The sequence below is a fragment of the Nymphalis io genome, chromosome 14 (genome assembly GCF_905147045.1).
Source record: "Nymphalis io chromosome 14, ilAglIoxx1.1, whole genome shotgun sequence".
In the NCBI taxonomy this organism is placed as follows: Eukaryota; Metazoa; Arthropoda; class Insecta; order Lepidoptera; family Nymphalidae; genus Nymphalis; species Nymphalis io.
The window spans coordinates 765,535-791,549 of record NC_065901.1 but is presented as its reverse complement, the minus strand read 5'-3'; the positions used below and the strand labels follow the sequence as shown (position 1 = coordinate 791,549).

At 37.6% G+C, this 26,015-nt stretch overlaps 2 protein-coding genes across 3 annotated transcripts in view; one reads left to right on the top strand and one right to left on the bottom strand.

Annotated features, from left to right (window-relative positions):
- Nucleotides 1–3,497: 3,497 nt before the first annotated feature.
- Nucleotides 3,498–4,879, bottom strand: LOC126773424 (peritrophin-1-like). 2 transcript variants are annotated; one of them, XM_050494375.1, is made up of 4 exons: nt 4,780–4,879; nt 4,159–4,506; nt 3,827–4,098; nt 3,498–3,714 (listed from the first exon to the last, which is right to left on the bottom strand). In XM_050494375.1, exons 1-4 carry the CDS (start codon nt 4,784–4,786, stop codon nt 3,628–3,630), a joined length of 714 nt encoding a protein of 237 aa, XP_050350332.1. In that variant the 5' UTR covers nt 4,787–4,879; the 3' UTR covers nt 3,498–3,627. The 2 variants fall into 2 exon arrangements, with proteins under 2 accessions (XP_050350332.1, XP_050350331.1); XM_050494374.1 differs by having other exon boundaries at nt 3,827–4,506.
- Nucleotides 4,880–5,477: 598 nt separating this feature from the next.
- Nucleotides 5,478–26,015, top strand: part of LOC126773467 (voltage-dependent calcium channel subunit alpha-2/delta-3-like) — a 34,257-nt gene continuing 13,719 nt past the window's right edge. The window contains exons 1-17 of the mRNA XM_050494419.1: nt 5,478–5,759; nt 5,938–6,202; nt 6,808–6,973; nt 7,285–7,416; nt 7,631–7,908; nt 8,565–8,794; nt 11,712–11,934; nt 12,589–12,729; nt 13,276–13,368; nt 13,789–13,812; nt 14,589–14,615; nt 14,954–15,034; nt 19,966–20,040; nt 21,209–21,316; nt 22,955–23,214; nt 23,351–23,508; nt 24,524–24,643. Of these exons, the coding sequence (XP_050350376.1) occupies nt 5,506–5,759; nt 5,938–6,202; nt 6,808–6,973; nt 7,285–7,416; nt 7,631–7,908; nt 8,565–8,794; nt 11,712–11,934; nt 12,589–12,729; nt 13,276–13,368; nt 13,789–13,812; nt 14,589–14,615; nt 14,954–15,034; nt 19,966–20,040; nt 21,209–21,316; nt 22,955–23,214; nt 23,351–23,508; nt 24,524–24,643 (2,635 nt within the window). The 5' untranslated portion in view covers nt 5,478–5,505. The remainder of the gene's footprint in view (nt 5,760–5,937; nt 6,203–6,807; nt 6,974–7,284; nt 7,417–7,630; nt 7,909–8,564; nt 8,795–11,711; nt 11,935–12,588; nt 12,730–13,275; nt 13,369–13,788; nt 13,813–14,588; nt 14,616–14,953; nt 15,035–19,965; nt 20,041–21,208; nt 21,317–22,954; nt 23,215–23,350; nt 23,509–24,523; nt 24,644–26,015) is intronic.

Here is a 26,015-nt window from a genome sequence, read left to right as displayed (position 1 = left end):
CTTGAAATACTATTTTAAATACGATGAAGCCATTACGATTTGCTAATATTACGTATCATAATATAGTCGATATAAAGTCCACCGCTGTCCACCACCATCTCGAGACAGCACGGCCAGCAATGTTGTTTCTCACGGAGACGCAAATACTCCGCCCTGCCGACACCAGCCATTTCCGGGGGGGTTCGGGGGCCCTTCCGTCCGGCGGATCAGTATATTTTCCCTTTTGGCAACCATTTGGGGAAACACGCCTCCATACTTTGCCCACCCCTATCGTGGCAATACGTCGCTCGCTTCACGTCTCTTTTCCTTATTATTCGAAATGGTAGCGCAACTAAGAAATAACGGTCGTTCAGCGATGCACACCCCCACCATACCCACGCTGTTTGAGGTCGAGTTACATACACATCCGAGGACTCCACGCTAACCTCAACGCTGTCCACCACCAACATTGCTGGCTTGCAAGCAATGTTGTTTCTCACGGTGACGCAAACGCCCTGCCGACACCAGCTACCTTAACTATCCCGGCTACATGCTTGAAGAATCTTTCAAAGCGAAAGCCGGAGTATGCTTGTTCGTCAGGGCGGATGTTTGTTGTCACCGATTGCGCTGCTTGGAGGACCCCTCCTTCTCCATGTTGGTGGTACGTGTGGACCTGGTTCGTCAGAGTCGAGTCTACGTGTGCCTCTACAGATCCCACAATGGTGACTTGGAGACAAGCCGATTATTTGACCATCTTTGTCGGGTGGCAGATGCTGCGCAAGAGCAGTTTCCTAACGCGGAATTGGTGTTTTTGGGGGATTTTAATGCTCCATGAATCATGGTTGAAATCCCTCAAAACTGACCATGCTGGAAGAACTGCTCATGTTTTTGCTCTCACACACGACTTGACCCAACTGGTTGATCAGCCCACCAGGATCCCAGACATTGATGGGCAAGCGCCTTCTCTACTGGATCTTCTGCTGACTTCTCACCCGGTGGAATATCAGGTTGTGGTTCAAGCTCCACTTGGTTCTTCGGATCACGGCCTTATATCTACCAAAGTGCCACAGGCCAAGCTGCCACCATCAGCGGTATGCAAACGTCGCGTTTGGCACTATAAGTCGGCAGATTGGGACGGTATGCGCGATTACTATGCGTCAGTACCTTGGAAGGAACGTTGCTTCAGTGGGAATGACCCGACAGCTAGTGCCGCTGCTGTTGCTGATGAGATCATGTTAGGAATGGAATACTACATTCCTAGCTCAGATCTCATCAATAGGGGTACGCGTAACCGTTGGTTCACGCGTGAATGTGCCGACGCTGTATCATCTAAGCAGGCGGCAAATCGCGCGTGGATCAACGGCTGCATTAGCGGAGCATCTAACATTGACTGACTGAAAGCAAACTACAATAAAAATTCCAAGTCCTGTAGGAAGGCATACACGAGAGCGGATGCACAGCGCATTGTACAGATTGGTCATGACCTTATTTCGCATCCTAGGGGCTCCCGTAGCTTCTGGCGTCTGACCAAGTCTGTGCAAAACAATTTCTGCCAACCTTCGCTGCCACCGCTCAGAAATCCGGACGGATCGTTAGCTCACAGTCCGCAGGAGAAAGCCGACCTCCTGGCTAAACTCTTTGCCGACAATTCTGTGATCGATGATTGTAGTGCGCAGCCACCAACAATACCTTCATGTGGCTACACGATGCCTGACATCAAAATCAGGCAACGTGATGTGCGTGTGGAGCTGCAATCACTCGATATACGGAAAGCTAGCGGTCCCGATGGAATACCAGCCATTGTGCTGAAGAAGTGCGCGGCGGAGCTGTCTCCTGTGTTAACGCGCCTGTTCCAACTTTCTCTCTCTTCGGGATGTGTGCCGGAGGCTTGGAGAAGAGCTAATGTGCAAGCGGTTCCCAAAAAAGGGGATCGGTCTGACTCGGCAAATTATCGGCCAATAGCTATCACCTCAGTACTTTGTAAGGTGATGGAACGGATTTTAAACAACCAACTGATCCATAACCTAGAAGATCACTGTCTAATTAATGATCGTCAGTACGGGTTTCGACCAAAACAGTCCACAGGTGATCTTCTAGTGTACGTAACGCACCTCTGGGGTGAAGCTATCGACAAGCATGGAGAATCGTTGGCTGTCAGCCTCGATATCTCCAAGGCTTTCGACAGGGTCTGGCACAGAAGTCTTCTCTCCAAGCTACCGGCATATGGTCTGCCTGCTCAGCTATGCACCTGGATTGCCAGCTTCCTACACAAGCGTAGCCTTCGTGTTTTAGTAGATGGTTGCGCTTCACAATTCTATGTAGTGAATGCTGGCGTCCCCCAGGGATCTGTGCTATCTCCCACACTCTTTCTTTTGCATATCAATGATATGCTCTCTCTTGGGAACATACATTGCTATGCAGATGATAGTACAGTGCATGGTGGATACCACGGACGCGCAGTGGCTGGGCGGGCGGAAACTGAGGAGAGGCGGGAGAATCTTGTTATTGAACTCGATAGGACATTAGAGCTCATCGCCAAATGGGGTTCTGATAATCTTGTTGAGTTTAATGCCAAGAAAACACAGGTGTGCGCTCTCACAGCGAAAAAGTCACCATTTTACCCTCATCCCTCCCTCTGTGGCACACCGCTGATGATACAAAGCAAAATCGCCATGCTGGGGATAGACGTTCGCTGCGACCTTAGTCCAAGGGATTACATCGAGGCTATTATAAAAACAGCTTCACGAAAACTCGGAGTTCTGAACAAGGTGCGGCGTTTTTTCACGCCACAACAACTGTGCCTGTTATACAAAACACAGGTACGGTCTTGCGTTGAATATTGCTCGCACCTTTGGGATGGCTCCGCTAAGTACCTATTGGAGGCCTTGGACCGGTTGCAGCGACGTACAGTACGCATTATTGGCGACGTTAAGGTCACAAACACCCTTGAACCTTTAAAATTGCGTCGCGAGATAGCAGCACTGAGCGCTTTCTATCGACTGTATCACGGCGAGTGCTCTGAGGAATTACTCTCTCTAATTCCTGCTTCCCCCTTCCTTCTTAAGTCCACGCGAGCTGGTTCTCGATGTCACCGCCTAACTGTGACATCAATTCCATCGCGCACAAAGAAATTTGGCAACTCCTTTCTTTGTCGCACTACCAAAAAATGGAATTCCTTACCAGCTCACGTGTTCCCCTCCTCTTACAACCCGGGTTCCTTCAAACGAGGCGTGAAGAGGCATCTTGCGGGCCGGCAAGGCGGGAACGGCTAGTACAGAACATTCTTCCCGACTGTACTGGCCGTCGTCGCGTTTGGACTCTACTACCACTTACCATCAGGTGGAGTAGAGTCATTTGCCATCCCGGGGCATATAAAAAAAAAAAAAAGTCCTATATAATTAAATGATATTTTAACTGTATGTTAACAATGATATACCGTTTGTGATTCTTAAACGTATTTGAAATGTGTTATTATGAAAAATTACTACTAAACATATAAAAAAAAAACAAATGAAAAATAGAAGTTGCAAAATATTTTTTAATTCTTATAAATCATATCATATACAATAATACTTTTGTTAATAAATATTATACAGAGAACACAGAATCGAATGGAGACTTTTTTTTTCGTTTTGCGTGGTAATCAATTTAGAAGCTGGCTATCAAATCTTTCCTACTGTCCAGATGTTTGTTGAAAGAAGTAGTACAGCCGGCGTTGCTTGGCCAGTCACAAACCTGAAAAAAAGAAATAGTATTTTAATTTGGTGAAACAAAAAAATATAATTTTTAATTTCTTAAAACAATTTTCATATTAAATAATGTCACATTTATTGTAAAAATAACTTACTTGAATTCTCCTGTTGAAGTGCAGCGTACTAGGACAATTTCTTAGCACTTTCTTTCCCCAAACACAATAATAAAACTGATTGCAATTTTGCTCATGTGGAAGTAGCCAATGAATGTGTGGATCAACTGGACATCCATTCGCGTTCAAATCAGGATAAGGTGAGTTAGTTGTTGATGATGGTCTTGCCGTCGTCGTTGTAGTAGTAGTCGTAGGTCTTGCTGTTGTTGTTGTAGTAGTCGTAGGTCTTGCAGTCGTTGTTGTAGTAGTCGTAGGTCTTGCTGTTGTTGTTGTAGTAGTCGTAGGTCTTGCTGTTGTTGTTGTAGTAGTCGTAGGTCTTGCTGTTGTAGTAGTAGTAGTAGTAGTAGTTGTAGTAGTCGTAGGTCTTGCCGTTGTTGTTGTAGTAGTTGTTATTGGCCTTCTCGTTGTAGTTTCATCAGGAACGTTCCTGTCTGTACAATCGACATTTTGTTTCCAGTCACATTGCCAAGTTTCTAAATTGAAGTACAAATCTGCTGGGCACTGCATAACTACAGGTTTCCCAAAAGTACACTTATAAAATTTGTCACAGTCTTCGTGCCGGAGAAGCTGTTCAATTGTCCAGTCTTCTTCTTGTTCAGGTGGACACTGGTTATTAGCGCCATTTGCCGTGGCCACAGCCATAAATAAAACTGCTAATATAGCTGTACAAACAATATAAAAATAAAATCAATTTCGTTAATGTCAAATAAAATTAATTAAAAAAAAAGATACATTTTATAAACAAACTTTCAGTGTATTGAGCGAATATAGCGATATTTGACCCACATAGTTATTAATAATTATCTGCTAAAAACCAAAACCGACTTCAAATAAAATTCGAGTTGAAATTTAAATAACGAAGTGGGAAGTATCGGTTCATTAATGACAGAGATCCGAATAATATTTCACTTTAACAATTAATTTCAGAAACGTACCTCTCATGTTTGATTTTAATTTTGCAATGTAATTAGTAATAAACGACTGAACGTTATATACAGCCACGATATTTAATCGGAACGTTTTATCTTACAAATCTTAACTATCCAACTAATTTGATTTGTTCTTATCATTTGATTGTCGCTTTCTTTATCAATAAAATTAATCATATATTATATCATATCCAGTTAATAACAAAAATATATCATATTATTACATTAAATACTAAAATATTATAAAATCATATTTAATAAGATTAAACATCTTTACTGATTAATGATAAGACGTTTTTTTTTTTGTAAAAATAAATACTAAAAAACTACTAAACCAATATACGTCATGCTACAATAAAAGAACCAACGCATTTCAGAGAATGTTTTAACATATATTATTATTCTGTAAGTAGATGCGCTTCGTAGTAAAAATACCCACTTTAATTTTATGTTCTTTTATAGTAATAAATGGTATTAAATACCCTTACAATCATAGGTGCTAGTAGTTCGTGTAAAACAGTGTATTTGAAACTTAAATCACCATCTTTGAATGTAGGTCAGATGTGATTCGCAATGGCAAGGGGAGAATGGCGCCGGAATGGCGGGAGCCTTGTTCCCTACGCGTCGCGGAGTCTGCACCTAGTTTGCGCTATTGCCGGCCGCCTCAGATTGCTCTCCAAACTAAATATGTCCGTCCACTTTGCCATTAATAAAAATAATTAATCATATAACATGTATAATAACTTAAAAATATTTTTAATTTTACTATTATATTATTATTTCGTAAACTTTACAAATGCTTCAATTAAAAGCAATTCCGTGGACACGATAAAAAAGTCTCTCGAAGAACACCAAGGACATTTGTTAGTGAAAAAAAGCAAAACCAAGAGTGTACCATTGAAAATAGCGAATGTAACAAAAATAAATTTTGTTCGTCCAAAATTGAAAAAGAAAAAGACTGAAGCGAAAATAATTACACTGGAACGGTAAGTATTATTTTAAGTACAATATTTTTATATTATTAGCTGCTTTATAATTAATTGATTCAATAGACAAGCAAAGACGAGTAAAACTTTATGAACTTCAATAATAAAGAAAACCTTCAATGAATTAATTAGCAGTACGTTACACCGAGTTTTTATTTTTTTTCCATATTAAATCAAGAGTACGGAGTTGGGCAAAGGCAATATCAGATAAGCTTTTCGAAAATGAAAAGCAGTTTGTTCGAAGAGATATCCTTTTAAAAGCATTTGCTGATATGAAGACTGAAGTCCGTAACGGGACAGCGATTGTGGAAAAAACAAGCAATGTCTTGACCGAATTATTAGAACGACGTGGTCAAGCTGCTGAAACAATCATGCGGAAAGCGGAAGAATTAGCTGAAAATAAAACTCCTCCTCCCTCTAATTACACCTTTATAAAGAGCGATGTAAGTAACAGTGAATCTGAATCTTACATATGTGACAATTTGCACGAACATATTTCCATTTGCTACAAAATAAACAACTAAAACAATATAAATATATAAGTTTACTGGTGGTAGGGCTTTGTGCAAGCTCGTCTGGGTAGGTTCCACCCACTCATTAGATATTCTACCGTAAAACAACAGTACTTGGTATTGTTGTGTTTCGGTTTGAAGGGTGAGTGAGCCAGTGTAATTACAGGCACAAGGGACATAACATTTTAGTTCCCAAGATTGGTGGCGCATTGGTGATGTAAGCGATTGTTAACATTTCTTACAATGCCAATGTCTATGGGCCTATGGCCTAGGTGGTCTCTATGATCGTCCGCCTTCCTATTCTATAATATATATATATATATATATATATATATATATATATATATATATATTATATATATATATATATATATATACTAAGAAAAATGCGCTTAAAAATAACTATATAAGAAAATATATTTAAAAAATAATAGTTTTTAAGCAATTATGCTTTAAAAAAATTAATAGTAAATCTCTATCAGATGATGTATTATTATCTAAAACCAAATAACACTTGAGCATGAAATGTGTTTTAGGACATAGATATTTTAAAAAGAGAGGAGAAACAAGAGAAAGATTTGGAGCTTCCTTTGAATTGCAGCAGTTTGAACAAAGTGAAACTTACGAGTAGCGTACACTTTGATGCGAATGTTTCTTTAGAGTACACCAGCGTTTACGTCGCTATAGAAGTGTTTCAATGTGGTAAGAACATATTTTCTCATAAAGTTTTATGTCCTAAATTTATGTTATTTGTGTGAAGCTACTTTTTGCGAAGGTAATTGAGATCTACTTATTATTTGTGCCTTGTCTTTTTAAGTTTTTTTACTTTAAAATTTATATTTAACCAATTAACCTTCTATTTTTGTAGAGAAGAAAAAAATATTTTACAGCAAGCTCTCATTTTTTGATTGACTATTCATTTCGAAGTCTGATAACAAATAACATTAAACGTTGTTGCCCAAATACCTAATAAACGTATCTAATAAGTTTTTATCATCAATTTATCTTCGCAGATCCTCGGGTACTTGAGCATGTTCATTGGACAGAAGGACTACTGGATACTTTTAGAGAAAATTACGCCCAAGATGCCACACTTGACTTTCAATACATGTGTAGTGCTAAAGGTTTCCTACGACACTACCCTGGTATGATTACAATTTACCTTTACACTGTATTCAAAGTGATTCCAAGAAATTACTCGTAATAGCAAATAATTTGTTACTTATACTTATAATTTGTTATAGCCTATCAAAAACACGAATTTATAATTAAAATATTGATAAAGTAATTTATAATGTATTGTCACTCTTTATCTTAATCAAAATTTAGAGATTAAATTTCATGAATTAAATATTTTAGCGGCGTTATGGCAAAATATGTTTAAACTGAAAACTGATGGCGAAAATCTATACGACTGTAGACTACGTCCATGGTACGTGAGTGCTAGTGGCGCCCCCCGAGACGTGCTAATCCTTCTCGACGCATCTGGTTCCATGAACTCCTCAAACTTGGTTATCGCTGAACAGTTCACACTTGCACTACTCAGTGCTTTGACAGATGACGATCAAGTCAATGTTCTTCGTTTCAATGTTGTGGTGGAATCGCCCATTCCATGTTTTAACGAAAAACTGGTACCGGTAAGTAAGCTGATGCTATCAAATTAATGAACTGAGTTTTTTAGATATAGAATCGATAACAATCGATAGATAATTGATAGTAAATGTCTTCTTTAATGGAATAATTTTAACATTCCAAAAATACCACCAATATTATTTATGACTCATAATTAAAAAGTTTAAAATAATAAATTTTAAAATAGGAAGACAAACTAGGAAAAAACATTAACGATGAAAAGAAATATAATTTTTTTTTATACTGTCAAAGGGCATGGCACCATGGCATCTAACATTTTTTTTATGTTATAATCAGGCAGACGAGCAAATGGGACACCAGATGGTAAGTAGTCACCACCGCCCATAGACATTGATGATGTAAGAAATAATAGCCATTCCTGAATATTAAATGCTTGCAGAAAATATTAACGCAAATTATAAAGTTACAAAGTTTATCAAATCAAAACTATTTTATTAATTTCCAATTTGGAAGCTTAGTATAGTAAAGTAATATTTGTAATTTATAAAATCTCCGCAGATTTGAGTCCGTGCCATTTTTAGAGTATTAATTTTTACGTTTTGTGTATTTTTCATTGTTAATTGGGAATTTTATTTTCCAATTATAATGTATTCATTAAAGTAAGAGTTTTTTTTTATAATATTTCTTTTATTTTCTTCAGGCGAACCACGTGAATTCTGCCGCAATGATGGCCGCGCTAAAGCATCAGAAGGCGGTCAATGAAACGAAAATGGACAACGTCCTGACATACTCGGTGCACTTGCTGAATAAACAGCGTAAGGCCAAAGACACGCCAACATCCTGCCAACAAGCTATTGTGATGTTAACAGACAGCTTATATGAGAACTACACAGAACTAATGCACCGACTCGACCCAGACGGCAGCATAAGGTAATATGTAAAGTTATTTAGTATAATTATTATTGAAAGTGTACGTAATACAATTAAAATTATATATTTAATATTGTTACGAGCTGGGTAATATGTAGTATATTACCACAGCGCTGGAAACACAATCATTATTTTTTTCAAAGCGCTTACGATCAAATTCAAAAACTTAATCAACATATATAAGCATTACACATTTGTTATTGATTGGCAATAATTATCCAACGGCTCGGAAAGAAATACCTCAGGCCTGAAATGAACCGGCGAAAGAAAATCAGCTGGTCTTCGTTTTATCATAAATGTATTCATTGTATTATTTATTATTGAAACGACCTACACGCGATCGTTTCACCACCCTATTATATTCGATACTTCTATAAAGGTGAAGGTCTCCTCAAAAAAGGGAGAGGAGGTCTTTAGCCCAGCAGTGGGACATTCACAGGCTGTTATTGTAACTTCTATAAAGTCATTCATCATCATCAAATACACATAATGCCACAGTATCTTTTTCATTTCACTGACTTTTAACTAATGTATTAACATACAAAGTAATTAGGAAGATGAGCTAATTTTTTTATGATCTCAAAATGATTTTTTTACAAATTTTTAAAGTTACGTAAATTCTTAAAATACTTAAATTCTTTTCTGGAGCGACCGATCGACGCGACACATCACCCAACGTCGCTCGCTCATACAATTTTGCCTAAATTTTCGCTTTATTCTATATTAATAAATAGAACTCTGGAAAAAATCTTTTTCTATATATATCATCAACAAAAACAAGTAGATATTTTCGTGATGAGAATTTTAATACGAGTACCTTAGTAGTGAAAATTGTCTTATTTATAAGTTTTTAGTTTTAGGATCAACCAATTAATTATTACAGACTAGTTATAGGTATTCGTTTAATATAAACATAATTCAGAATGTTCGTAATACGGCCTTGATACGTTGAATACCCATAGTGTTGCATGAAAAATGCATTTCAATGTTAATCTTAGGTTTATTGTTAATAAATCTAAGATGATTTGTGAACAACGCCGTATCGGCAATGAAATAATCAACTTATTGAATCCTTAATGACTGTGACCCATTGAAATTGATTTTTACCATATTAGGTTTCTTTGAAAGTCAAATACGTATATGTAATAGTACATATGATACAAATGTCATTTAAATAGGCTTATAAGGGGACTTTTCAATCGCAATGTTACAGTATATAATTAAAAGTAAAGCTACCACCTATTTTGCTTCTTCTGTATTTAAATGACATGTGCAAATTAGCATCATTCAATGTTGGCAGACGACAGCACCAGATATACCGGCTGCGCTAATATTTGTCGGGAACACGTCGATGAGTATAAACCTGTGTCTGAAATAAGAAGTTTTTATTAACCAAAGCCTGAGATTGGGGCCAACCAAACTTAGTACAGCTCAACCCTAATGCGACACAAGTTAGCGACTTCTAAAATGACCATCCCCTCATTTTGAGAATACCGCCTCGCTACCAAATTCAGTATCAGGACGTTAGGTTCCGTGGTCTATTGGAAGGTGAAGCCAAATTAGCCTCTAAAAGTTTTTTGCGCTCAAGAAAGTAAGTCTGTACACGTCAACTCCTCGCCTCAAATTCAATAAGGCTAAAAATCAGCCCCACATGGAGTACTGCTCTCATCTCTGGGCAGGAGAGATGTCATGCCAGTATCACCCTGCATCTTCTATCGCATCTTTTACGGAGAATGCTCTGAGGAACTGTTCAGATTAATCCCATGCGCTGAATTTCACCACCGGACATCGCGTCTATATTCTAAATTCCATCCATACCATCTCGATGTTTGGAAATCCACTACTTCGCTATTTTAAAGCATTTCCTGCCATTTCTGCGGAACCCTATTACCCGGCGAATTTTCCTAACCGTTATGACATAGAAACCTTCAAGAAAAGCATAAGCCTACTCATTCCTTTAAGGCCGACAACGCACCTGCAAGCACTCCGGTGTTACTGTCCTTGGACATCAGGAAACCCTCCTGCTTGTTTGCCTTCCTTTTACATAAAAAAGGTTTCTTCAAGTAACAGACTATTTCATTAAAAGTAGACTCCTCACTTCGCTATGAGTGCTACCAATGACATAGTATGTTTGCATCCTTCACATCTGAGACTGTTAATTTTATTTGCACTTTCATTAGAGGAAAATTAACACTAATATGCTCGTGATATCGTAACTATCGCACCCCGAACTGTAAAATATGTATGTATACGTAAAATTAAATTGTAAGAAATGTATATTATATTATATATCCATATTATCTTCTACCGAAAGCGGAAAGCACTAGTATCTAAATGAAGAATATGGACTTATTGCCGACCACAGTTATGATCAGCTGCATTAACAAAATATTAAAATAAACAATAATAATAAGCTCACTAATATATTTCGAGTGATTTGTGAAAGAATCCGCAATCAAAGATCGACTTTCGGTAGATTATTTGTGAGTCTACGTGAAAATACTGCTCTTATTTTAGCATAAAATAATATATTGATAATCGTTCTAATATTATTATTATAAGTAAAAGAACATATGTGGGGCGTTAAATCACGAAGAAGGATAAAATAAACACAAAATGATCAACACGCGTATCGCGAAAGAGTCGCCCGCAATAACGAACCGGCGATGTGACGTCACAGTCAAAACTCGGACGGAGCAAGAATTATACGAGAGCGCCCAAATTGATTTGCTTATAAAAAAAAAGTTTACATGATATAATCATAATTTTTTCACACATGGTATTATTGTACTAAAATAATCGTGTAAAGATTATTTTAGTACAAAAAAAATAATATTTTTTTATATTTACATCTTCCTATTTACTATAAATAATATATATGTCATTTTAATCACATAATTATCATTATTTTCTACAGACTTTTCGTCCTGTGGCTTCACGATCGCTATGGCGTGCGTGACAACACGCGGCTGCACGCGGGGGCGGCGGCGTGCGAGCGGGACGGGTACTTCGCGGAGCTCGTCACGGACTCCGACGTCACGGAGCAGGTCATGAGCATCCTGCGGGTCATGGAGCGCCCGCTCGTGGCGCAGCGCAGGCGTCGCCTGCGGGTGTACAGCGACGTCTATGCTAATGTAGAGGTGACGGTATTGTCATGTGCCCACTCACAGATCATTGTTGGCCATTCACCATGAACGATATTAAAGTTGCTTATATATCTTTTTTACAGCCCCAGCATCACCAGATGCCCTGCCTAAAACGAATAAAATCCACCTATTTTGACACGAATACTTCTTCAAGTATATTGATAATAAATATTTAAGTTATTTGAGAGTTACGTTTTTTAGCGCAATGTTTCTCTTCTGCTACGTGTAGTACGTTGCTAGCGCTCTTTTTTTTGTATACATACATTCGTAATTATAGTCACACTTGTTTAAAAAATGTGTAAAAATATATTAAAACGTTACATTACTTGTAAACAGATCGAAAAATAATTGTTTTCAAATGAAACTACGATTATCATCAATAATCGGGGCCACGAATTCATCAGGAATACCGTACGCTGAGACTTTTATGTAATGGGTGGTATAATACATGAGAAAAAGACAAACATATTACAATAGAGATTTTAAATTGGATAGCTCTATTCTACTTCGCCATAATTATATGGAACAGCATTTTATTGTGTCCTCTTTTCTCATATTGTCGAATACTATTAACTAACTGACTGTCGAGTAGTCCTTTAATCAAATTAAAATATACACGAAAAATCAGTAACAACTTTTAATTAATAGGACCCAAGAAGAAGCGAGTACTACTGGCAACAGAAAGAAAACGCTGAGCAAACCTTCCGTTATGGAGAGTTGCGACGGAATAAGGACAAGTTCCTTGCCACCGAGAAACTGTACGGTGACTACATCCATATACGCCAGCTGGTGAGAATCTTTTTGAATATTTAAATACTAACAGTGCTCCACTTCATGGCATCATTCAATTCACTAGATAACTGTCCTCAGTTGTCTTCTGGCTAGTTTATTTATGAGCTGGACTCTGAGTTGCGAATTATAATATCGTGGCGCCAAGGTTCCATAAACTATCGAGGAGTAGAGAATCGTCCAAGGTTGAAAGATAATTTTGCAATAAAAAAAAAGTTTAAAACGAATATTCCTTAGATTGTGGAGTTATTCTATAAGAACGAACACTAAAACTTAATCATATTATGCCACAAAGTGATGCGTTATTGATTATAATAGCTATAATATATAATAGATACGCGCATTAAAATAGGGTCACCGTTAATTGGTTTTCAATATTTTACAATCGAGGCAAGTCGAGTAAGCATCGAGTGTCAAATTTGCTTGTTAGCTTTTCAGGTTTGCCTTTTTTTCTAACTTACCAGAAGATGCCATGTTATATTTCTCTTCTAGTTTTACTAATCTTACTGTCTTCCTTCTTACTTATTCATGTTGATATTGTTTAAGGATGACTATGGCCACTATTACGAGGGTGAAGATGTAAACTACAGGCTTCAAATAAGCGTTTCAGTTCCCGTCTTTGATCACTCTACATCTGAAGTAAGTTTCCTGAGTAACCAAATACGATAAATTCAAATAAAAAAAACTTCAATATTTAACCAGATATGATAGCTAAGTGAATATCCCAATAGAAAATGATGGATTTAAAACAAAGATCCCAGGTTCAGGCAAGCTTTAATGAGTAATGCCAGAATCGTGCAACCTGCATATGTCGGATGTAATTCTCCCTTACAATGTTTTCACCCAGCGTCGAGCACGGGATGAATTTGGACACTATGCTTAGTTTGAAGGACATAAAAATCCAGTAGCTCGCCCGAACCCACGATCTTCGGCTAAGGTGTGGACCTTTGAGCCACTGGATCAGCACAGTCCTAATTAATTATTAATTGAATATACAAGATTATAAATCATATTAAATATTATCATTAGAATATTTGACCAACTCATTTTTTTTTTCAGAATATAACGAAAGTCCTGGAAGAGGTAAGATTTGAATCTATATGCATATAAATCGCTCCGTAACTCAAGTATATACTATATACATAAATTTGTGTTATCACTGAAATAACTTTAAAATTTTTGTTCTATCAGAAATATGTATATTAGAAGAGTATAAATATATTATTATTACGACATAATAACAATTTACCTAATAAAAAAATAACAGATTAGCACACAACGATAAACAAACAACGCAAAGCTTTAACTGGTGAGCCCAGAAGCAAATTTGCAAATACGTTCCTTATGAACGTAGGTTAGCACTGATAAAGGATGAAAGTTCCAATGAATGTTTTTTTTTATAGAAAAGGAAGGCGAACGAGCATATGGCCCACCTGATGGTAAGTGGTCACCAACGCCCATAGACATTGACATTATTAAAAATGTTAACCATCGCTTACATTACCGATGCGCCACCAACCTTGGGAACTAAGATGTTATGTCCCTTGTGCCTGAGAACACAACAATACCAAGTACTGCTGTTTTGTTTTTTATCATTGAATTTAAAATAGAAACATTTGTATTTACATTTCAAATCTAAATACAATGAAGATAAAAATAAAATAAACATAACTGCCAGTTTTGACGTATTTGAAGCTAACATAAAGTCATAAATCTCAGTTGCAATGACATCCATTCAATTAAACCTGCCGACTTCTTAAAACCTAATGTATCAATGAGTGAATCGATACATTTATCAGTATCTTGTGTTAGCTATTAATCATTACAATTGACGTTTTTATCATTTAATGCGATACCAGGAAAAACAGAGGAATTCAACAAGAACGGTAATTATAAACATGTATATATATACATACTTTTCATAATTTTATTTCCGTAAGAATTATTTACATTATTGAACTTATATTCAACGTTAAATGCCAAAAATGTTATTATTACCCCGTTGAATCGCAATTCTGATTCTATTGGCGAAAAATATAAGCCCTCCTTTCACCAGAGGAGGCAAATGGTTTATAAATGTCACGGGCTTAATAAATTTAATTGCCGAAAAATTCGACATCTAATTATAGGAAATATGTAATACGCATTTTTGGATTTTGAAACTTTAACTAGATTTTTTTAATTGTTTAATATAAATACAGACTAATATTCGTTCTCTTTGCAGTATCCCGTTAACAGATTGCTGGGAGTAGCGGGAGTTGACATACCCATAGACCATCTCAAGCTCATCCTTCCCTATTACCTGGCGAGTATTTAAATATTTTTATATATATATAAATTAACAATTAAGCTGAGTATCTTTGTTTGAACGCATTAATCTCAGGATCTACTAAATCGATTTTAAAAAGTATTTTGCGTTAGAAATCACTTTTATTGAGGAAGGTTTCAGCTATATTAGGTCCCGATATGATCCCCAAACTTTTTGATGAATTCTTTCTTTCAAAAGAAGCCTCAGAGGAGGTGGACCTGGCGAAGCCCCGATAACGTGACAAGGAACGAGATAGACTTTATCATTTCGAATAAAAGGCACATATTTAGAGATGTTTCAGTGATCAACAGGTTTAATACCGGAAGTGATCACCGCTTGGTTCGAGGCACTCTAAATATCGACTTAAAAGCCGAAAGATCGAGAATGATGAGGTCTACTCTCCGACCTACCATGCTCAAAGCTGCTCAAGGCTCCGAAAAGTTCCAAATGGAACTTCAAAATCAATTCACCGCGTTGGAAACCGTAAGCAGCATTGATGAGCAAACCGACACGCTGGTCAAAATACTGCAAAACACATCCCACAAGTGTTTTCCGCCACAGAGAAGAGACAACACACCAAAACTCTCTGCTGAGACACTCGAGCTCATGAGAAAACGACGGGAACTACCATCGTTTTTGTCAGATAAGACCTTAAACGGAACAATAAAAACGCTGACGCGACGCGATCTCCGACGCTCCAATACCCGTGCCATCAAGGCTGCGATTGAGCAAAATAGGGGATCGAAAGTGTTTGCTCGCAAGTTTGGGAGGCCGCGTCTGACAAAACTTAAGACTGAAAATGGTGGGTTCATTACCTCTAGGCCTGAGATTGTCGGAGAAGTAGAGAGGTTTTATGGGCAGTTATTCTCTTCAAGATCGGATAAACCCGTGGGAATCAGTATTGATGACCAGCGCGCCCCTCTTATGCGCCATTATTCCGAGAAGCTCCCGGTCGTTGACCAAGGCGAGATTAGGGCGGCTCTAGAACAGCTTAAAAACAACAAAGCTCCGGGAGATGACGGAATCACCACAGAGTTGCTTAAGGCAGGCGGGACTCCGGTCCTGAAAGAGCTAGCAAGCCTTTTTAATTCCGTCATCCAACATGGCAAGACCCCGGAAACGTGGAGCGGGAGTGAGGTGGTACTGTTTTTCAAGAAAGGTGATAAAACCCTCTTGAAAAACTACAGACCAATCTCCCTCCTGAGTCACGTGTATAAGCTGTTTTCAAGAGTCGTCACGAACCGTCTCGCCAGACGACTTGACGAGTTCCAGCCCCCAGAGCAAGCCGGCTTTCAATCAGGCTACAGCACCGTGGACCACATCCATACTGTTCGGCAGATTGTGCAGAAGACCGAAGAGTACAATCAGCCGCTGTGTATGGCATTTGTGGACTACGAGAAAGCCTTCGACTCCATCGAAACCTGGGCAGTGCTCGACTCATTGTAGACATGTCATATCGATTGGAGATATATCGAGGTACTGAGATGTCTGTACAACGCCGCTACAATACTGTCCACATCCAGGACTGTAAGACGAAGGCGATCCAACTGCGCAGAGAGGTGAGACAGGGGGATGTAATATCCCCGAAACTGTTTACCAACGCGTTGGAAGACGTTTTCAAGACGCTGGATTGGACTAGGTATGGAGTCAATGTAAACGGCGAGTACATCTCACACCTTCGATTTGCCGACGATATCGTCATCATAGCAGAGTCGCTGGAACAACTCACCGAAATGCTGCGTAGCCTAGGCGAGTCTTCCCGGTGTGTCGGTCTCGGTATAAACTTGGACAAGACCAAGGTCACGTTCAATAGGCATGTCGTGCCGGGACCGATATACGTCGAAGGGAAACCTCTCGAAGTTGTTAGTAAATATACCTACCTAGGACAGATAATACAAGTCGGTAGGAACAACTTCGAGAAGGAAGCCGATCGAAGAATTCGCTTGGGATGGGCAGCATTTGGCAACCTTCGTCGAGTCCTCAAGTCGTCTATACCGCAATGTTTGAAGAAGAAAGCCTTCAACCAATGCGTCTTACCTGCCATGACATACGGTGCCGAAACGTGGACACTAACTGCGGGACTAGTCCACAAATTCAAAGTCGCTCAGCGTGCTATGGAGCGAGCTATGCTCGGAAATGAGATTATCCGGAAAAGAACCGGAGTCACCGACATAGCTTGCAAAATTAGCAGGCTGAAGTGGCAGTGGGCTGGTCACGTATGTCGTAGGATCGATGGCCGTTGGAGCAGACGAGTCCTAGAGTGGAGACCGCGAATCGGCAAGCGCAGCGTAGGGCGCCCTCCAGCCAGGTGGACCGACGACCTTAAGAAGGTGGCGGGCACCAACTGGATGCGGAAGGCGGAGGACAGGGAGCTTTGGCGCACCCTGGGAGAGGCCTATGTTCAGCAGTGGACAACGATTGACTGTTGATTGATTGATTGATTGATGATCCCCAAGATCGAAGCATTACATATTTCACAGAAGTGAAAGTGAAGAGCAGCTATTATATACATGTATAAAAATGAATGTATGTATGTCCCGGATGTGTTCTTTCATTCGATTAAGTCACAATGTTGTGACATGGTATCCTGCATATAACTTTTAGACAGTACCACCATCATACAACAGGGGCGCCAATCATATCACAAGGCTATTGAAATGCATGACGTGCTTTTAATGGATAAAAATGTAATAAATATAGATATGATTCTGTGATAAATGCTGGTCCAATATCTTACAGGAGGACTGAATCCATTTACACTAAAGATAAGTATGTATATCTGTAATTAACTAAAACTGTCAACAAACATATGATGCAATACTGTGTCATTTTATTGACTTGACCTGGTTATGCCTGTTTGATAAAACTACTTAACTAATATACATGAAATTTATACCAGAAGGTGCAGTGCGTTTCGGAGAAGGTTTTGCCATATAATATTGTTCTATAAATAACCGTACTTCGCAGTTTGACCAGTTTTAAATTTAGACTATTGAATTTAATATTTTTATTACAGCATAAAACAGGAATAAAGAGCGTTATCATTTTGCGGTAGTATAACTAATTAAATTTTGGACAACTTTAAAAAATACCTAAACGATTGGTTATCTAGGCATATGCACACGAGCAATACTAGTGAGGGTCACCATTAGACAGGTATTTCCCCTTTAACCTTGAAAATAACTTAGCAACAAGAGGTAGGATTTGTTTTGAGTGCATCAAGATAAACATACAAATCGTATATGTGTTATTAACTATTCTAGATAAAGGCACGTAGAATAATTACTTGTTTTAATAACTATTTTTTTTTACCTTTTACTCACATTCATTCAACTTAAACACAAACATTTTTTATCTTATTATTATATTAATAATAATGTCCTGATCATTTTCGGCCAAGGCGGCCAATCTCAAGAGAGATTAGACAACTAGGCAGGTGATATTATAGAGCACAAGTGTGTGCGCAAACATAGGTGCACTCCCTATTCCCTATTCTCATAATCCGATGGGACGGTAATCTGACACGGCCGGAAACAGTTCAGGACCAACTGCTTTACATGCTTTCCGAGGCACGGGAATGTACACACTTTCAGACAACGAATTATATATTTTAAGCACCAAGCACATGCCCCTTGCATGTGCTTGGTGCGTAAAATGTAGAGAAGGGCGTCAGAGAGGGGCATAGAGTACGTCATGCGAATCGGTCTCACCTCCCAGACCGCGTCTTGACGTTTTACGGGAAACATGTAGGATATATTTCCTCGGTGAAATTGGTTTTGCTAATTGGTTTCTCATTATTATACGAAGGCACTGACATACTGGATTTATATATGGGTAAACAAAGATATGCATTGTTACAATATGTCATATATTCAATAGGGATCGGGACAGCCTGTGGAGTGTGTACAACGACAAACCTCATGGGTCAGGATCAAACTTGCAATGTTCACATCGCTAATCCCTCCATGTCTCTTTAGCTCACTAATTCGACAACAAATATTAGTTAAAATTCAATTATTTAACACAATATCTATGTATATGGTGATATAATTAATGATTGCGTTTGATGAACAGTCGGGACAAATAATTTCATTACACAAAAATTACTAAATCTTAGACCGTGTCGATGCTTAACATCTGACAAGTCAACGGACAAACGCTGGCCTATTAATAGTATAAAAAAAATTTAAAAAAAATCTCCTCAATACACTACACTACAAAATCCAATAAAGTACCCTTCTAATACCGCTTAACATTTAAATCAAAAACCTTTGTCGGCAAATCTACCAACCATTCCAACAAAACTAATTTAAAAACGAACTACTTCTTTTTGGGTATGTTTAATTTATTATCTTTATATTTAATACCACAAACAAAAATTATATACTTTTAAATTTTTATAAAACAAGTTAAAAAAGAGCTTTGATACAAAGTACAAAAAACAACTTGTGAATATAAATCTGAGCTAACTATATAATAATATTTTTGGCTATGATTTATTTCTGATAATAGACAATTTGTATAGCATGATTTCATATTGTTCAATGATTGTATGACGCACAATTATTATTAAGTGGCTTTATATCATTTCAAAAACTCATATGTACTAAGAAATTTGTTTAAAAAGATATTATCATATAGATACCAATTTCTTTTTTTAAGAGCTGCGTGGTGCTTGTCGAGTACCGCTGTTAAAATAACACATACGGGCATACAAACAAAAAAATATCGTTTAATCTATTACATTCTTATTTAAAAACATTGCTATAACATGGAATATAAACCATTATCCTCAAAGGAAGAGGAGGCCTTAGCCCAGCGAAAAAGTTTTATATATATAAAAAAATTAAAATAAATTACACATACCAGATAATAAATTAACAGAAGAAATCAACACAAATCTATAATTTCATTTATTTTGGTTATAGCTCGGTGCTGGGGGTTCGCTGTTTATTGTGGATCATAGAGGCAACATTGTCATACATGATAACGCCAAAGTTGTGGTGAGTAATACACAATATAAAAAACTTATTCACATGTTTTGATTATCATGTAAGACAAGATTAGAACACTTAAATTTAATGCAAACCTAATGCATGAGTTAATGGTCATTCATAATTTATAGTTTTTTTTATCAAAACCTAAAAATATGTTCTTTGAGGTTTTTAAAAAAAAAAAAGATATTATATAAATGTTTATATATTGCATACTTTTTATGATAAGTATTTATATCAACCTAGTCGGAAGCAATTGTTGGCACTTTTAAAGCGAAATTAAAGAAATTTTATTGAAAGAAAACTTTACTCCGCTTGAGAAAAGGCTATATGTACTTACACGATAAGTTGTAGGAATATACAAATAATGATTATTTGTCTGGGTTAAAAAGTTAAATTTTGTTAAAAGATTTTTGTTAGAAGTTTTTGATTTAAATATTAAAAAGATTTATCTGATGTTGATTTCAAAAAATATTCAAACTAAACAACATGAAGTAAAATAATTTTAACATGCATTTTTTTTAAATATGTAATCGACGTTTTTATGTACATATATCTATGTTTATGTTTCCCATTTTTGATACATGGGCACTCCAATGAGAGTGTTCACATATCCAACTTCCAGATCTGGGCTTCTACTCGAAGTTAGTTCGAATCTTCGACAGATACTGTGGCCATTTAGCTAGACCCTTTTTGTTTTTTTTTCTCCCAGTGGAAACCTTCGGAAAGGTACCCGGGTCCTATGGGGGTGGAACCGGATTATGTGGGATTCTTACCCACTAAAACCACTGCGATGGCCGTCCTCAGCACGGATCGGAGAGGCTGCGGGATCGTGTTGATATAACGCATCCGCGGCCTCTCCCGTGCTTTGCTCCACTCGTGGCTCAGCGGAATTTTATTTATTAGCTAGACCCTAGAGGAGACCGTCATTAAAGAAACATCATAGATATTCAGATGAAACACTCACTCACCTACTAACAACCCGTTTTTGTTCATCTTAAAGTTGACTAGCAGGGAATGCAATAAGCAACACCCTTTGTCCAATGAAATCAATAAATAAAAATTGCATTGCAGCTTATTGCATATTTGTGCATAAAAAAATTGTGTACAATTATTTGAGTAAAATTTTACAGTCGTTATTTTCAATGGTATTTTCAGTATAATTTTGATTTTTCAGTTTGATGGGGATATATTAAAGCCGGGGTACCGGACAATCGACTTTTTAGATGTAGAGCAGCCTGCTGCCGATCATTTGCCGCGTGATTATCCCGAAGAGTGGTTCGAGGTAAATTATTAAAATAATATAAATTATAGTATCTAAGTTACCAACTGCTAGGCTAGTAGTAAAACCTACCTGCAAAGAATATTTATTTGCATTAATCCCCTTAGCCCTTCAAGACAGTACTCGCCTACACTTTATGCGATTATTTTAATTACTTTGTATGTTGTATTGTAATTACTTTGTTAATGATCACCTTTTATTCGAAAGATGCAAGTCATAAGAAACTATAACCAACAAATATTAATTTGTATATACACTGTATACACACATACACCCACAAATATTCTAAATATAAATACAGTTCAAGGTACAGTATTTCACAGTACCGTACGAAGAAGAAGAGTAGTAGAGCCTGTTACTACCGCACTTCGTACGGGTAGTGAAAAGAAGTGAAATGGTTTTTTATAATTTTGTTTTTATTTGTTTGATATTATAATATAAGGTCACATTGTCTCTAACTGAATATCTTACTGATAATCTGATATAGATTATTATTTATTGCATCTGATTAAATTGAAAAAAAAATACAAATTATCTTGATACGAACGAAAATAAACAGGACGACGATGCACGAATTCAATACCTAGAAAATATTTCAATCATTAACTACAATTTTATAATTTATAATATAATGACCTTTATAACATATTTTATACTAATATTATAAGTGCAAAAGTAACTTTATTTGTCATTTTTTTATAGAATATGTAGGCGGACGAACTTATGAGCCACCTGATGATAAGTGATCACCAACGCCCATAGACTAGAATATTTTAATGGCAATGATTCATTTATTCCTTTTTAAATAAAAGGAATGAAATAAATATGAGTCAAGATAAACATTTACTAATCGCATTAAAATACACACGTTTCGGATTATCTGCAAACAGGTGCGGTTAATGCTACTTAAGTAAAGGTCAACAGATAGAGATATCTTCCGGTTATTAAATATATATGTAACTCAATGTCACAGTGTTTTATATAAGTCAACAGTTTATATGACGAAGTATGATATAAAGGTATTATTCATTTATAATCTTTAGACTAAACTTTAATTTGTTTACGAAAGCTTACTTATAAACTTTGTTTGGTGGCTGTTTAGTTAAACATCAGTTCAATCATGTTAGAATGAGATAAATCAGTTATCTCATTCTAACAGGATTGATTTGACATCGAAAAGAAGACAGCATTGTTTAGCTAATTACCCTCTAAAAAAAGTAACTATTGAGATTCTTGTCAGTTCTTCTCGGTATAATTCCGAACTGGTTGTAACTTTACATTTAATCTAATCCGAAAACATGACAAACTTCAATCAAAGTATTCTGTATATATATATATTTCATTCTATCATTCTATCATTATGATAGAATGAAATATATATATATATAATTCCGAACTGGTTGTAACTTTACATTTAATCTAATCCGAAAACATGACAAACTTCAATCAAAGTATTCTGATTAAATAAAACAATTAATTTGTGTTTAGAAAAACCTAGAGTTATTTACAATTCGCATATATATATATATATATATATATATATATATATATATATATATATATATATATATATATATATTTCATTCTATCATCATATATATAGATCATTATATCATTTCATCAGAATTTCTTCTTCATTAGTTCCGAAAAGAGTTGGTGGTCGATCAACCCAGTGGACACAGGACGATGGAAACTAAGAGCGTCTTCGAGAATGGTATGCGAGCGATCTTAGAGAAAAAAGACTATTATTGGAAGAGAGTTATGAACCACTACACGGTGGTAGCGGTTCTCCCGAAATATAACACGAGACACGCTGTACCCGACGCCGCCTTCACACAACAGCTAGCTAAGGAGACCTTCAAGATATTGCACGACACTGAGTTTTCTGTACATCCCGAATGGTATATATAAATAGTAATAATAGTCACCCATTGTTCAAACATATATTTGTTTCTTAAATTAGTCGCTATGGTGCTGTTGATGATGAGAATACTACATAAAAACAAACTACATATTAATTAAGTGCATATATTTCAGGTTGTACTGTCAATACGTCGATCCCCATTTCGAGACAAAGAAAGATGAAATAATACACTTCATCAAACGAAGACGAGACGAAGCGAATTTCGCTATGAGGAAGATAAAGCATCTATTTACACCGATCACGCCATCGCTTCTGGAAAAAACTTACCAATGTAATTACTCTTCTCTGTAATGCTTATTAATCTTTTAATTATAATGTTTATTGAGTTTGTCATGCAATCTCTTTATTAAGAAGAAGGTTTCCAGCTTATTCCATGCTGGTTCGGTCGAAATGACTTTTTAGTACTCCTACCTGGGTTTGAACCCAAAACCCCGATCTTTAATAAGCAAGCTAACTATTCACGCAGTGGAGTGCTCTGCTCCGATTGCACCTCGACTGATACAGCTCCGATTACAGCTTTCCTCAGGGGGCGAAGGTAATCTTGCCCCCTAGCACTTCTTGTTAGTGCGTACGACAGCGCAAGGCCATCGCAGCTGCCGTCCTTCTTAGGGTCGTCTGAAATAGGACATGCGAGGCCCCAACCTCATGCATCCACGGACCTTTTTAGCTCCAAGCATCGGGGTTGTATAAGCTAGCTACTAAACTAACGTATCCTGGATAACCTATTTCAGGGACTTAGTTATCTTTAATATATATTAAATCTTGGAACTCAATTTTAAGCCAGTTTGACCCAGCCGATCTTATTTCACAAACCAACCAAGAGGTTAAGCTCTTGTCTGTAATTACGCTCACTTAGTGCTCATTCAGAGCGCTAAGTGAGTGTAATTACAGCCCTTTATATTTGAACAAAATTGCACAAAGTCAAAGCTTAAGTTAGCGCTACTTTAATGGTCGAAATAAAGTCATTTCAATCTTATAGCGTTGAAATTTTGATATTTTATCATTCATAGCAAGCTTTATTATTTGACTTTGATTTCCACAAATGATACAATACATATTACCTTATTATAAATAAAATAGAATGATAATGAGTTATCTTTAATCAGAACATCAACTATAACAGCGATCAACGTATCATCACTGACGGCACAGATAATGATTTAAATTATTATTAAACTTTCCATGCATGATAAAAACCGCATAAAATCAAACAATTTTTTTCTTAAAAAAATACATTATATTTTTTTTAGTATTTATAATGTATTTATTTATTTAATATTAACCAGGTAATGAGGACTTAATGGCCCGTCTATGCAAGGAGATCATAGCCACTGGTCCGTGGATGGAGGTGGACATCATCGACGGAGAACATTCGCTGGGCTCCATTACGACATTCTTTGCTAGTGGTATTTATTCGTTTTTAAAATTCTCTTAAAAAGATATCGCTCGGTTGCCAACGATATAGTAGTGCTCTTGTAGTATTTCGATATGGCATGATGTATTGAGTGTTCGGCTAAACCATCTTGGAGCATAGCGGTGGCATAAGTCCCTATCCCTCTTGGACCACTTACTTAGTTCATGTGATTACGGATTATTTGTGATTAAATTTTAAAATGTGATTAGATTTATTTTTAAAGTTACAATTAAAAACAATAAATCCGTGCTATAAATAGGAGTGCATAACCAATAAAGAGGTATACGTTCATCGCGGTGCCTAGTACAGTTCGCTTCGTTACTACGACTTATAAGGTCCCGCCTACTACGCTACGAAGTTGTCTACAAGCGCTACGAGATTCTATCGTTTACTACGACACCTATACCTCTTGCTGCCCTGGTACTTTAAATACGATCACTTTTAATTTATCCGTGCAGTGACGGAGAAAGAATACATTTCACTGCCCCTCTCTTTCCCATGGGTGTCGTAAGAGGCGACTAAGGGATATCTGAGCGACCATCTGCTCATCTGGTGGTAGGATGCTAACATCCGCCTGGCTTGTTACCACGTACGCATGGTGAAAAACTCGTGAAGTGGCTTGCAGCCGCGTTTCAAGGTCAGCCAGCGTACAGCCAGTGCCCAAGCGAGTTTTGCACCGATGGGTGTTGGTCCAGTGGAGACGGCTGTTGAATCAATGCCGGGGGAAACTGTATTGACCTGCTGGACAGGGAGACCTGAAGAAACGGCTGTTCCGCTGGCCGCCCGTGGCCACAGGGCCCGTGGCATACAGGCGCCCAAGCGTGCCTAACCAGCTCACGAGGCTGCCCCACCAGGCCACGCATAATCTCGGGGTGGACCGTCGTGCCGGTTGGTGACCGGAATGTTGGGTCCCGGCGGCCACTTCCGGGGGGTTCGGGGGCCCTTCCGTCCAGCGGATCAGTATATTTTCCCTTTTGGCAACCATTTGGGGAAACACGCCTCCATACTTTGCCCACCCCTATCGTGGCAATACGTCGCTCGCTTCACGTCTCTTTTCCTTATTATTCGAAATGGTAGCGCAACTAAGAAATAACGGTCGTTCAGCGATGCACACCCCCACCATACCCACGCTGTTTGAGGTCAAGTTCTCTAACATCCGAGGACTCCACGCTAACCTCAACGCTGTCCACCACCATCTCGAGACAGCACGGCCAGCAATGCTGTTTCTCACGGAGACGCAAATACTCCGCCCTGCCGACACCAGCTACCTTAACTATCCCAGCTACATGCTTGAAGAATCTTTCAAAGCGAAAGCCGGAGTATGCTTGTTCGTCAGGGCGGATGTTTGTTGTCACCGATTGCGC